Below are 13,463 nucleotides of genomic sequence, written 5' to 3' on the forward strand. Positions count from 1 at the left end.
TTTCTGCTAAACATGTTCATGAGAGAGCAATATTGAGCAATTTTGACACTTTAAGGAACAGAGCTTATATAAGTCCCGCTCCACACTAGCGTGAATTTCATTAAACAAAATTTCATGAAATTTGCCGTTCTTAGATCGAGTTCCCCACTACCGCAGAAATCGCTCTAGTATGGCCCTGACTAAGCGGCTGACTTTCTTGCTTAAGATATTCCCGGAAAAAGTCTAAACGACAAAGGGAAACCCAATTCGAATTTGGCTAAAACAAGAATTTCATGTCTCTTATGTACCGAGGCCTTTGAAATGTCAATTCCATAGATTAAACGTCAAATACTATAATAATAAATAAATATAACGAGGATTAATTTGAGGTAGAAGCTATGAAATTCACATTTGAAATCGGGTAGATTTATAAGCCTAAACATACTATACGCTGAGGAGATTGAATCATTGAATTGAGAATTTTATAATGTCTTGTTTCTCTGATAATCTTCACATAGCCTTAACTACTCAATACTACAGGCGGTGTTTGACATTCTAGGTTACTTCATTTCTGGAAAAAGGTACAAATATGCTCCTGAAATGCATCGCTATATGACAACACGCAAGGTCTAAGTCAAAGCAAATAGTTTATTCTAGTTTGGGCTTTAACGTGGACCTTAACCGACTTGGTTCAAATTTTGTATGTAGTAATATTTCCACAAAACCTAGATTAATTTGTAGGACGGACAATATAGTTACAATAATTTGTGTGCTTCAAAGTTAAAAAATATTGCTATAAACATTCTGAAAACTCCAACAGCATTTTTATTTGTGTCAACCATGTGTATTTAACTATCTAATTATTTTCCAGCTGTGGATATTGTACTTAACACAGTGTTGTCCTTCCACAATAACTTAGTGTGGATTTTTGTTGCTTATTTTTTACGCCTCGTCTCAAAGCGCAAAAGTGAACTTGTGCTGTTTTCAATATGACAGACCACAACGAAGCGAGGCTTCAGGAGACAAACTTGAAATTTGTTCAACCTTTGAATTCTTCGCCTGGCTTCAAATTTGACATTTCGTTTCTACATTCAATTTGACGTAAACGCGTGTTCAATCTGAAAAATAGAATTTGGATATATTTTTTTTTTTTTTGCACAGAACTAATTATTTACGAGCAATTCATATAAAAAAGTTGAATTTTATTTAATAAATTGAAATGATTATATCAAGGCACATTTATAGAAGGTAGAAGTGACAATCAGCTGTATTTTTACTTTTTTTGTAAATTTGGTTTTCAAAATGTAACAAAATGTCTACTCATGAAATTTGAAACTTCGAAATTTGCTACCATAAAATTTTTCTTTTCACCATAAACGTGTAATAAAAATTACCTACGAGAGTTCTGAATGCGTTGTATTACATTTTGATTCAAATTTGTTCTATTTTAGATAATTTTTAAAATGTATTTATGTTTTTCCGAAAAAAAATTTCGAACGACTCTATTATTCAATATTTTCTTTGACAATTAATTTTCGATAACAACAATGTTGTTTTTGTAAATTTGCTAGTTGTTGTAATTCATGCTTATACCTTATATGAATTTGCCTTGGATTATATTATAGCTCCCATGCATTTTACGCTTCGATGTGCGATACCAAGAAATAAGCGGCCTGGTGAAGAAATAAGCTAAGCAGAAAAATTAATTAATTCTCACCTTTAAGGCCTCGTCACATAAGGGGATTTCTGGCCTAATTCATTAAGTTGCATATTCTTCCGGCTTTAAGTCAAAAGTCAAAGCATAGAGACTTGCCGCATCTCTACGCGGCTGAATGTGTGCTGAAATACGATTTTCGTATGCTTTGACTTTTGACTTAAAGCCGGAAGAACATGCAACTTAATGAATTAGGCCAGAAATCCCCTTATGTGACGAGGCCTTAAAGGTGAGAATTAATTAATTTTTCTGCTTAGCTTAGCTACGAGGCCTTCATTCTGGTCATCTTTAGAAGGTCTTCTGCCTACAAAAGATCGGTTCTATCTCTTGAATACATTAATAAGGGTTTTTGTGTCTGTAGAAACCTTTTGAAGGTCTTCCGCCACCAAAAACCTTTAGAAGGTCTTTTGCTCCCCTTCTGTCAATGGATAGAAACATTCTGAAGCTAAGATTTTCATTAAACGGCTACAGATCAATTCAACGGCATAATGTAAACATAGTTAAAGTTTATTCTTCTTCTTTATAATCGTGTCTTTGTAGTAATAAAAAGATTGGGTAACACTGTCACAGTTTGCGCTAAAATTGACAAATCAATGCTTCATTTTTTTCTTTCAAGCAAAGAACACTATAAAAAATACAAATATGTGGCAACACTTTCATTAGTCAGCGAAAATAATCGAAAAAGGTTTACACCTTCATCTTCATATTCCACACGTTGATGATTTTCATGTGAAATTGTAAAGTTTGTGGGCGAACATTGAGGAATTGCTCCCCCTCACCAACGCTCTCTCCCTCTAAAAAGTCTCAAAAGTTTTCATCGTCCTACTTCGCGCATTCTTTATTCCATAAAACGATAAATTATCGTTTATTTGCATGCTTCTTCTTGCTGTTTTATGCTAAGTGGCAACCATTCGTCTACCACTAAAAACATACGGCAACACCGCAGTGAAAATTTTTGACATTTCGCTTGTCAAATGTGCCAGTGTATACCTAAAGAACGGACGATAATTTTTTTGCAATCGGGTATTTTTGGAAAAAAAAACTTCGGTATAATTTCCATAAAATTTGCTAAAATCAGTGATCAAAAAACTTTCGAAAAAACATTGACAAAAAGTGCTCATCTCAAGCTTGTGTTTACAAAACTGTAATCAGCAAAGTATAACCAACGCCGCCGCTCAGCTCAATTGGCAAAGTCTCCGTGCAACCGTGAGCAAGAAGTTTTACTTAAAGTACCCTACACCGTTATTGGCTGGTGTTGTGGGTTAATGAAGAGGGTTGTTTGTTGTACTGTTATTTAATCGTTCAACACGAAGAAAAAAAGACACATTTCACCTACTATCAGTAGCATTGTTTTGTTCTCGCATTCCCAGTAAATATGCAGGCAAGTGAACAAAACATCCAGGCCAGTGCCAGATTATGTGACGCTATCAAATGGCATCCTTGTCTATATGATACCAAATCGAAGGTGTATCAAATGAAACATGCAGTCGATGCTGCTTGGCGTTCCATCGCTAACGAGTGTGAAGATACAGGTAAACAGCAGTAAAATGGAATGAGTTTTATTTCTATTTTTCTTGTGGTTTTATTCTCATACGTTGTTTTATTTTTTGTTGTTTATAGTTGCCAAAGAAATCATAGAAACCGTATTGTTTTGATATCTCATTCTGTGATGTGCCAAATGTTTTTGTTTTAGTTTATTTGCCCCTGTTTTTATAATTTTAAGAGTGACTATCAAACTGTAGGCAAAAGTGTTGTTTCGATTACAGTTTTAACTGCTTCGATAAATGGTAAATCGATAACTTTTATTTTTATAATAATTTTTTTAAGAAGTTAAAAAGAAAGTTTTGGGAAGCTATCAGGCATTTCAAATCTGTATAGGCATATTCTGTATAGAGAAGACCTTCAAGAAGTCGTCTATATTAGAATAAACCATTTTATAGTACAAATAAGTGGGGTAATCTATTAAAGAACTTAAACTATGTTTACATTAGTGTCAATTGGCGTAATAAACCTACTTGAATAATTTGACTGTGTATTTTCTACAGTCTAAATTAAATCGAAATAGATCGGTTAATCGTGATAATATGCTCTATTGTAAATCACATTCAAGTAGGTACAGTCGAAATTCTCTTCTCCGACCTTCTAAAGGTTAATTATTTGCACTGTTTTTCTTTTTACAACGATAACAAACTTTCCTTTATGTTATGAAAAAAAAAAAAATAAGAATTAGTATATTCTTGCAGTTCCGGGACAGATCAATTTCCAAATATTTATTATGTACAAGATCCGTAGTAATCCTGCTCATTACAGAAGTTTTCCTTCTATTCGTAAAGAATCTAGGAAAGCCTTGGCACAAATGCCATTTAGTAACATCTCTCTTATTGGGTAGACATTTTTACAACAGGTAGTCCTTATTTTCCTGTTCACAGCGATATATAAATTTTCGGGAAGAATGTCCATACTTCGTCAGATGTGGGTCTTTACATTTTCGGAAACGTTGAACTTTGTCCATATGCCCATATTTACATTAGGCAATTTTCCTTGAGGCAATTGTCAGTTTGTAGGTGAGAGAGGGTGTTGAGAGGCTAAGGGTTACCATGCGCCTCACCTCTCTCTCCTTCAAACTGACAATTGCCGCAAGAAAAATTGCCTAATGTAGATATGGACTTTATGGTCATTATAAAACCGGATTTAAAATGTCAATTTCATTGCGTGTACGTATAAAGAAGGTTAAATCGTCAAAAAGCTATAATGACAAGTAAAAAAGTGTCAGTCGGCTTTGCTGACAGATATATACCCTCAGCCAATGTGAAGTGAAACTTTCACATACGCTCAGATCGAATGTATTTAAGGTCTCCTCTGAATTTATTGACCCTTTTTGAACATTTGAACTTGCCGACAAAAATGTGGATTAGGAATTAACTGCACTAAGACACAATTGTTGAACTTTTGTGGGGGAGGTACCCTTAGGGAGGACCGATATGGGTTATTTTATGCTCTGTTCCAGAACCTCCAAGAAGCTACTATTTTTACTACGATAACGATTTTTCCTTTATGTTATCGGAAAAAATAGGCAAAATTAGTAGATTCTTGCAGTTCTGGAACAGACCATTAGAAGTTAAAATAATGCTCTGTTCCAGAACCTGCAAGAAGCTACTATTTTTTACTACGATAACATTTTTTCCTTTATGTTATCGGAAAAAATAGTAAAAATTAGTAGATTCTTGCAGTTCTGGAACAGACCATAAATGTTGACAAAATATTATGAGATCCAAAGTTTAAACCAAATTGGTTGCCCCATTCATCCTAGCATTTTAGTGACATTTTTTTTAAAGCCACTAACCAGGTAAAAAAACAACGAATTCGAGAGGAGGTATTAAACGGCACTGAACTGAAATTTTGTGTGGGAGGTACCCTAAGGGCTGGACCGATGTAGCACATATTCTAACCTGATAAATGTTTGGTAGAAATATTACGATGTGCAAAGTATGACCCAATCAGTTACTGCCCTCGAGGGTTATAGTGCGCAAAATTTTTGCGAAAAAATTGAACTTTTGTAGGGGAGGTACCTGAGGGAGTGGACCAGACTTAGATGAAGTTCCAATATGGATGCAATCGGTCCACTCCTTCGGGTACCTCCCACACAAAATTTTGGAAAAGTTCAGTTTAGGACCAGCTTTCGAATCGCTTTGATTTTTGTTGTCACAACTTGTGTTCTCTGCCCCTCATACGACGGTACAAGTTTCATCAGGGGCAAGCCCAAAATTCCTGACAAAATAGCCTGAAAGTTGTAAAAAAAACCCCTATGACACCCTGTGTAGTTGTTGGAGCACAAGATAACTCTCAAACGGATCTGCCGGTTCGGTCTAACATTTGGCTTTCCTAATATTTTTTCCAAACTTAGTTTAAGTTCGAATATAAGCCATATCGGTTCAATCCTTCAGGTACCTCTCCCACAAAAGTTCAAAAGTGTTCAAAAATTGTGCGCACGATATATCAACCAGATATAGATAAGGTTCGAATATGGACTATATTTATCCACTCCTTCGGGTACCTCCCACACAAAATTTTGGATAAGTTCACTTTAAGACCTGCACTCGGATCACTCTGATTTTTGTTGAAGCAAATTGCATTCACTGACCCCCATTGCAATGGTACAAGTTTTCTTCAGGGGCAAGTAAATACTTCCTGAGAAAACAGCACAAAAACTGTAAAAAAATCCCTATGGCACCGTATATAGTGGCTGGAGAGCACGTAAATTTCGAACTGGTCAACCGATTTGGTCGGAGGCCTTCGACATATTTTGTCCAAACTTAGTTTCAGTTCGAAGTGGGTTATACCGGTCCACCACTTCCAATACTTTCCCCAAAATTTAAAATAGTGTCACTAAAATGGTATGCACGATACACTTTCATCTTCTAATATTTTGTCCAAATTAAGTTTAACTTCCAAATATGACCCAATTTTTTATAACAATTGACACTTGGGTATAAAAAGTTTCTTGTTGAAAAACAAGAAACAAGGGAACTGATGAAGATCTGTCGCGAGATCTAAAACTATAGTCTTCCCTGCCTTACCCCTTGGTAAACATCGCCAACTTTTTCCCACTAATACTCGTAAATTAAAGTTGTTTTAATAAAATATTAAAACAAAGACTATGGGAAAAAACTTGACTATTTTGAAAAACAAAAAAAATAATCTTTGAAAGTCCACTCTTTACCTTGAAAATATTCTTATTTTTTTAATCTTCGAAAAATTTTTTAAAAATTGCTCTTTAAAAATCCAAGGGTCTTTGAAACAAAAATATTTATTAGTTTTTAAAAATAAAATTTTTAAGGCCTCCAAAATTCTTCTGAATCATCTACTTAATATTTTTCGACGTTTCGGATTTTTATATATATGTATATATCTTTAGGTAGGTGTTTTATTGCCACCGAACGTTAAAAAATATATTCTTTAAAAATGCATCTTCTTTCTTTAAAAATTCTCAAAAAAATATATTTTAGAAATTCAAAAGGTGCTCAAAATTATTCTTAAAAAAATCCAAGGAACACCCAAAAAAAAATCTTTAAAAATCTTCGAAAAAATACTCTTTTAAAAAAATTCTAAAAGAATTTTCTTTTAAAAATTTTGAAAAAAAAATATTCGAAAAAATATTAATAATAGTTAATAATTTTTAAATGCTCCTTTAAAGTGTTCGTTTTTTTAATAATCCTCCGAAAATAATATGGAAAACAAAAAAATCTTTTTCAAAAAATTCTAAAATTTTTCTTTGAAAGTCCACGAAGCCTAGAAAAATATTCTTAAAAACTGCCGAAAAATATTTTTCTTAATCTTCGAAAAATTTCTAAAAAATGCTCTTTAAAAATCGAAGTGTCTTTGAAACAAAATGTTTTTAATAGTTTTTAAAAATAAAAATTTTATGGCCTCCGAAATTCTTTTAAGTTTTCTAAAAAACAAGAAAACACGAACGTTAAAAAATATATTCTTTAAAAATTCATTTTTTTCTTTAAAAGTCCTCAAAAAATATACCTTAAAAATTCAAAAGGTGCTCCAAATTATTCTTAAAAAAATCCAAGGAACTCCCCAAAAATTTCTTTAAAAATCTTTGAAAAACAATATTCTTTTAAAAAATTCTGAAAAAATGTTTCTTTTTAAAATTCTGAAAAAATATTAATAATAATAAATAATTTTTAAATGCTCCTTTAAAATGTTTTTTCTTTTTGAAATCTTAAAACATCCTCTTAATTTTGTTTAAGTATTCATTAGAAATCCGTTTTTTTTTATTAAAAAAATCCTCTTCAAATATTATTTATATTTTTTCTTTAAAATTCCAAAATCCTCGAAAAATATTTTTTTAACACTGGTTTCACGTCCTGGAAAAAATAAACTCTGAAAAACTATGGTTCAAAAATCCTCAATTGTTTTTAAATTCAAAGGATCCTTGAAAAAAATCGTCTTCCTTTAAAAATGTTTTCTTTTTTAACGCACATTTATTGGTCTGGATTTTTTTTTTTTTTTCAAATATGTATGTATGTATATATTTATTTAATATTTTTTTGTAGATCGAAGTTTTACGGCGTCCGATTTTTTAAATATGTTTCTTAAATCCACGTTTTATGGTGATAGAATCTTAGAAAAAATATTATTTAAAAATCTTCAAAAAATATTTTTTAAAAAACAAAGCATCCTCAAAAATTTTATTGAAAAAATTCTTGGAAAATAGAATAATGTAATAGCTTTGTTCCCGTACTTTTTAATAGTAAAACTCGTAAAAGAGAGAACTGTAAAAATTTTTTTCTCACACAAAAGTTTTTTGAGATAGTTCGGGAACGGAAAAATGGAAAATACGTCAAAAAACTGGAACAAATGTCAAAGTCGGCGTATCAGCCAATCAAAAGCCGGCAACCATTTTACTATTTGTTAAACGCTCAAATTTGTCGTGTAAAAAGTTTTTAAAGAGAACGCCATTCAGCGCCATTTTTGTTTAAAGAGAAGTGCACGTTTTACAACTTTTTTGTGTACGGGAACGGTTTATCGGGCAAAATGTGTAAAAGTCGTAAAAATTTGTAAAAACTTTTTAGTTCTGGAACAAAGCTAATAATTGTTCTACAAATATCCCAGACGGGACAAGGGAGACTTTTCTCATATCAATGAGTGCAACCCGATTCATATTAGATCAATAATATGGGATCTACTCTCTACGGCGTATCTTGAAATACTCAGAAATGTCGCCCACATTACTGGGGTGTATTTTGCCAACGTTGAAAATTTGATGTTGCCTGGCCGGGGAATCGAACCTACGACCTTCAGCGTGTAAGGCGGGTGTGCATACCACGGTGGCCAAGTGCTATTTCCTCGAAAATATATTTTTAAAAAATTCCAATAATTTTTAATTTAAAAAAAAAAAAATTCTATAAAAAACTATTTTTTAAAAATCATCAAAAAAGAAATTAAAAATTCAAAGGATCCAAAAATTTTTTTTTCAAATCCTCGAAAAATAATATTAGGTTATCAAAAACAAGTAAGAACGGCGTTAAGTTCGGCCGGGCCGAACTTGTTATACCCTCCACCATAAGTTGTATGGAAGTAAAAAGGAATAATTAGTTTCCTTTCGTGTATGAAGAAGACTTAATACTAAATTTCAGCAATTTCGATAAAACAATGTGAGGCACCATTCTATAGGGGGCTATTTCAAAACGTCGATCTATACCGACAAATTTCTGACGGAAAGTTTTTAGGCTCAAAGAAGACTAAATACCAAATTTCCTATATTTCGGTAAGAGAATGTGGCTAAAACTTAAAAAATACCGAAAATCAAGAAGTACGCTTCTTTGGGGATATAATACTCTTCTGGAATATTTTATAACTCTTGGAAGACAAAATAACGAATTTCAGCCATTTCGGTTGGATATTGACGTCACAATCTTCAGTATTACGAAAATGGGGAGGTACCGTTCTATGGGGGCTATATCGACGACCTATACCGACGAATTTTAGTCAGAAATGGGGCAATATGAAAGCGTGGACCTGTACAGACATATTTCTGGCGAACAGTTTTATATCACATTGAAGACTAAATACCAAATTTCAGCCATTTTGGTGGAATATTGAAGACACAACCTTCAAAATACGAAAAATCGGGAGGTACCGTTCTATGGGGGCTATATCAAAAGGTGGACCGATATATCCCATTTTCAATACCAACCATCCTGCAAGTAATAAAAACTTCTGTACCAAATTTTGACTCTCTATCTTTAAAATTGCGAGCTGTATCTTGATTTCAACAGACAGACGGACGGACGGTCAGACGGTCAGACGGACAAGGTCAAATCGACATAGAATTTTATGCTGATCAATAATATATATGCTTTATAGGGTCTCCGACGAATATTTCGATGTGTTACAAACGGAATGACAAATTTAATTATACCCTTCATATAGTGGAGGGTATAAAAATATATAAAAAAATCTTTAAAACTCAACAAATATTCATCAAAATATTTTGAAAAAAATATTCTTTCAAAATTCAAGTGTCATAAAAACTATTTAAAAAAAAATCCACGTTTAGTGGCCTCCGAACAAAAGAAAATCCTGAAAAAGTATTCTTTCAAAATCCAAGGGAAATAAAAAATATTTAAAAAAAAATCCGCGTTTTGTGGCCTCCGAACAAACGAAAATCCTCAAGAAATATTTCTTAAAAAACCAATCCAAAAAACCACGGAAGCCAAAAAAATATTTTTCAAAATACTGGAAAAAATGTTAAAAATTCAGAAAAAAATATTCATTAAAAATTTACGGAATTTTACAAAATATTCTGTGAAAATCCTCAAACAAATATGTATTTCTTAAAAAACCTGAAAAAATATTCTCAAAAAAATTTAAAATTAAAATTAATGGCCTCCAAATGATCGAAAAAATATTCTTTCAAATTCACATTTTTCTTTAAAATACTCGAAAAATATGTATATTTCTGCGAAAAAAGTATTCCGCAATAAAAATTTAGAAAATATAATATTTTTTTTAATTTAAGAGGGTCATCACAAAACGTTTTTTTGCAAAGTGTAATGGCCTCTGAATTCTTTCCAAAATTTTGTTAAATATTATTTTAATAGATTTTAAAAAATCCATGTTTTATGGCTTGCGGATCCTTGAGAAAAATATTCTTTTAAAATCCACATTTTATGGCCTGCGTAAACTCAAAAAATCTTTTAAAAATCCATGTTTTAATTTTTTAAGATGTCCGAAAAAAATTGAAAGATCCACATTTTTAAAATTTATTCTTTTGAAAACTATTCTTGTTTAAATATCTACGCCTCTAAAAATTTGCAAAACAAATTAATTTTGTAGCCTTCGGAAGTCCTTCAAAAATATTTAAATTTCTTCGTGAAAGATACATATCTTTTTTTGGGCTGCGTAGTAATTTAAATTTCAATTCAATTTCAATTCCCAGAAATGTGCTAAATCTGAGAAATATTTTTAAAAGTCTTGGATCTGCGAAGTCCTTGAAAAATATTCTTAAGCTAGTTGTCTTTATAATCCACCTTTTGAGCTTTTACCTTTTTTTACAACTTTGTTCTAATTTTCCCCACCCTTCCCTTTTTCCTTTTCTATTTTAGTGGCCAACTGTAAATTCCGCTGGCGCATAATACGCAAATCCTTTGCCATATCGTATCGCAAGTATGGCAACAAAAACAAACATTATCTGCAGGACTACTTGGAGTTTTTGGTACCGCATGTAGCCAGTATTGATGTATACGATGGTAGCCTAAAGAAACCCGATGTTAAGAAAGTGGTGGTACCACAAGAAGAACCCCAGCAAAAGCAGCAACAACAACAGGATGAGGAAGAGGAACAGGAAGAAATTGGGGAAGAATATGAAGTATTTGATGATATAGAGGAAGACGACGAAAATGACGAGGATTTTGATCATGAACAGGAAGAACATCATGAATTGGAGGATGAGGAAGAGGGAGAAGTTCGTAGAGGTGGCAGAGGCGGTGGAAATAATCGCAAAAGAGTGCAGCAATCAAGTGATCATGAAAGTGAGACCAGCAGTGCAGATGAGACCCTTAAAGATAAGGCAGCTGAAAAATTGAAACGTAAACGTAAACTGGCCACTAATGCCAACAAGGCAAATGATACCAACAATGAGGGGGATGAAGAGGCAGATGATAATCATCATGATACCGATGAGGGTCCATCAAGTGGTAGACGTATTGTGCGTGTACGCAAAATTACCAAACGTTTCTTGGAGTCGGGATTATGTGATGGCCGTAAGAAAGATAGGCCTGAAGAAAAACGTCCACGACTCTCAGTGGAAAGGGGCAAAAAGTCCACCCCCTCTGCCAGTCCCTCGGTGGAGGAGTTTGATAAACGTAAATCCTTGACCAATATACCGCCAAAAAGGGTGGAGGTTAAGCTGCTGAAAACCAAGCTTAATGAAAGTAACGCCAGTAACGCGAATACAACCTCCACCACCACCCAAACTCCGGCTTCTGTGGAAATTAAAAAGTCACGCTCTGAGGGGGTGGAAAAGCCAACCATAAAAATTGCCATTCCCGATAAGGTAAGACCCGTCATCACCAAACCTGACAAACAAACTCTGCAACAATTGAAGGATAGTGTGCTCAAGGGCTCCACTCCTGCTGCTCCATCTTCGGAAAAATCGTTTAGCTCAAGCCAAGAACCTGTTGCAGCTGCTGCTGGCGCTACCATTAAGAAAGTGGTTAATCGTGGTACCCAATGTGACACGGAGCTGCCAAAAACATTGGATCAACAATTCTTGGATACCATTCTACCACAAATGGAATACATGAACGGCCGTCAAAAATTCAATTTCAAAAAGAAAGTTTTCTCAGCACTCATGGAGGTATTTGATGATCCCAGCAACTTTCCCAATCGTGATGATCATGTAGAACCTCCCGGGGGTGCCGGGGCCTTTCGTTATCAAAACACCACCACGGCAGAGCTGCGTTTAATAAGAGAATTGGTAAATGTTGTGCAAGCTGCAAAAACCACACCAGAGCTAACAGCGGACGTCAATGATTTGGTGAAACTTTCCTCGAAGGAGAAGTCCCCCGAACCACAGGATGGAGAAATTGATCTCAGAAACTCCAAGATGCGTGGAGAAACTCTTGGTTTGCCACGTCACATTCTACAAAAAGTGGTCAAGGTTGCCGGCTCGAATGGCGGCACAATTCTCACCCACGAGGGAGATAAGCGTCGTGTCTATCGCATTTATCCCAAAGGCACTATACCAACATCTCCACCCAATAGCTCCAACTCGGCCAGCACACCCATTGGTACCTTTTATGTTACTCCACCCAAGACTGCAACCCCAAACCAACAATCGGCTGGCAGCCAAACTAAAACAGTGACCCAAACCCTGGTCGCCTCATCATCATCGGGCAGCTCCAAGCCAATTGTATTCAATGGTAAAATTGTCAATCATATGGCAACTGTATCATCGGCCACAGTGGGCGGAACCACAACAACAACACAAGTGGTATCCTCCAGTGGTAAAAGTGGACCAAGAATTGCCGTACGCACTCCCCAAGGTCTGGTTATACAGAAACGCATCACCACCTCAAATGTGCAAAATAAAAATGTTAGCTCCAGCAAATCACCAGCAACAACAGCATTGCGTCCATCACCCCAGCCGCAGGGTAATGCAACGACAACATCGGGACTCTCACAAATACAAATTTCCCAACCCATAAGTCTTAATGCCGCCGCCGCCGCATCCAATGCCAACGAGAATAGTGTTAAGGCTTTTCTAGAATCTGCCCCAGAAACCCCAGAAACCAAACCCAAAATTCCCGGAGAAAATTCACCAAATACCATATTGCCAGATGGTGGCATGGCCGAGGAAGAGGATGGCAATGGACAAACCATAACTGGTGATGGTGGTTATGATCCGCTCTTTATTAAATCGGTCATTAAAGATGAACCAGTAGATGAATAAGTTTTCCCCTTAAGAGCTTTCGACACGTAAAGCGTCAAGAAATTTGAATTTGAAACTTTTTTTTTTTTTGTAAATTTAGGTTATGTAACGTTTTCTTTCGAAGAACTTGATACACGGATCAATTGCTAAAAGGAAAAAAAATATATTTCTTTCGTTTCATTTCATTTTATTTTATAATCTTATCGTTAACTCATTGTAAATAGTTTTAATAAAACTACATATAAATCACTTCGAACTAGTGTTCGATTTATGCACTTCACATCTAATAAACTTATGAACGCTTTACGTATAGTTACGTAACAA

General features: G+C 34.3%; 1 protein-coding gene across 1 annotated transcript; it reads left to right on the forward strand.

Moving 5' to 3' along the window:
- Window positions 1–2,259: 2,259 nt before the first annotated feature.
- Window positions 2,260–13,463, forward strand: LOC141400843 (uncharacterized). The gene is made up of 2 exons (XM_073980413.1): window positions 2,260–3,225; window positions 10,813–13,463. The coding sequence occupies exons 1-2, from the start codon at window positions 3,069–3,071 to the stop codon at window positions 13,158–13,160; spliced, it is 2,505 nt and encodes an 834-aa protein (XP_073836514.1). The 5' UTR covers window positions 2,260–3,068; the 3' UTR covers window positions 13,161–13,463.

The sequence above is a fragment of the Musca autumnalis genome, unplaced genomic scaffold (genome assembly GCF_047663935.1).
Source record: "Musca autumnalis isolate F117 unplaced genomic scaffold, ASM4766393v1 scaffold_4, whole genome shotgun sequence".
NCBI lineage: Eukaryota > Metazoa > Arthropoda > Insecta > Diptera > Muscidae > Musca > Musca autumnalis.

Excerpts from the sequence above, each read along its gene's own strand:
- LOC141400843 (XM_073980413.1), top strand. The coding sequence starts at position 3,069 with ATGCAGGCAAGTGAACAAAACATCCAGGCCAGTGCCAGATTATGTGAC. Across the intron at positions 3,226-10,812 it reads TAACGAGTGTGAAGATACAG|TGGCCAACTGTAAATTCCGC; the intron begins GTAAACAGCAGT and ends TTTCTATTTTAG.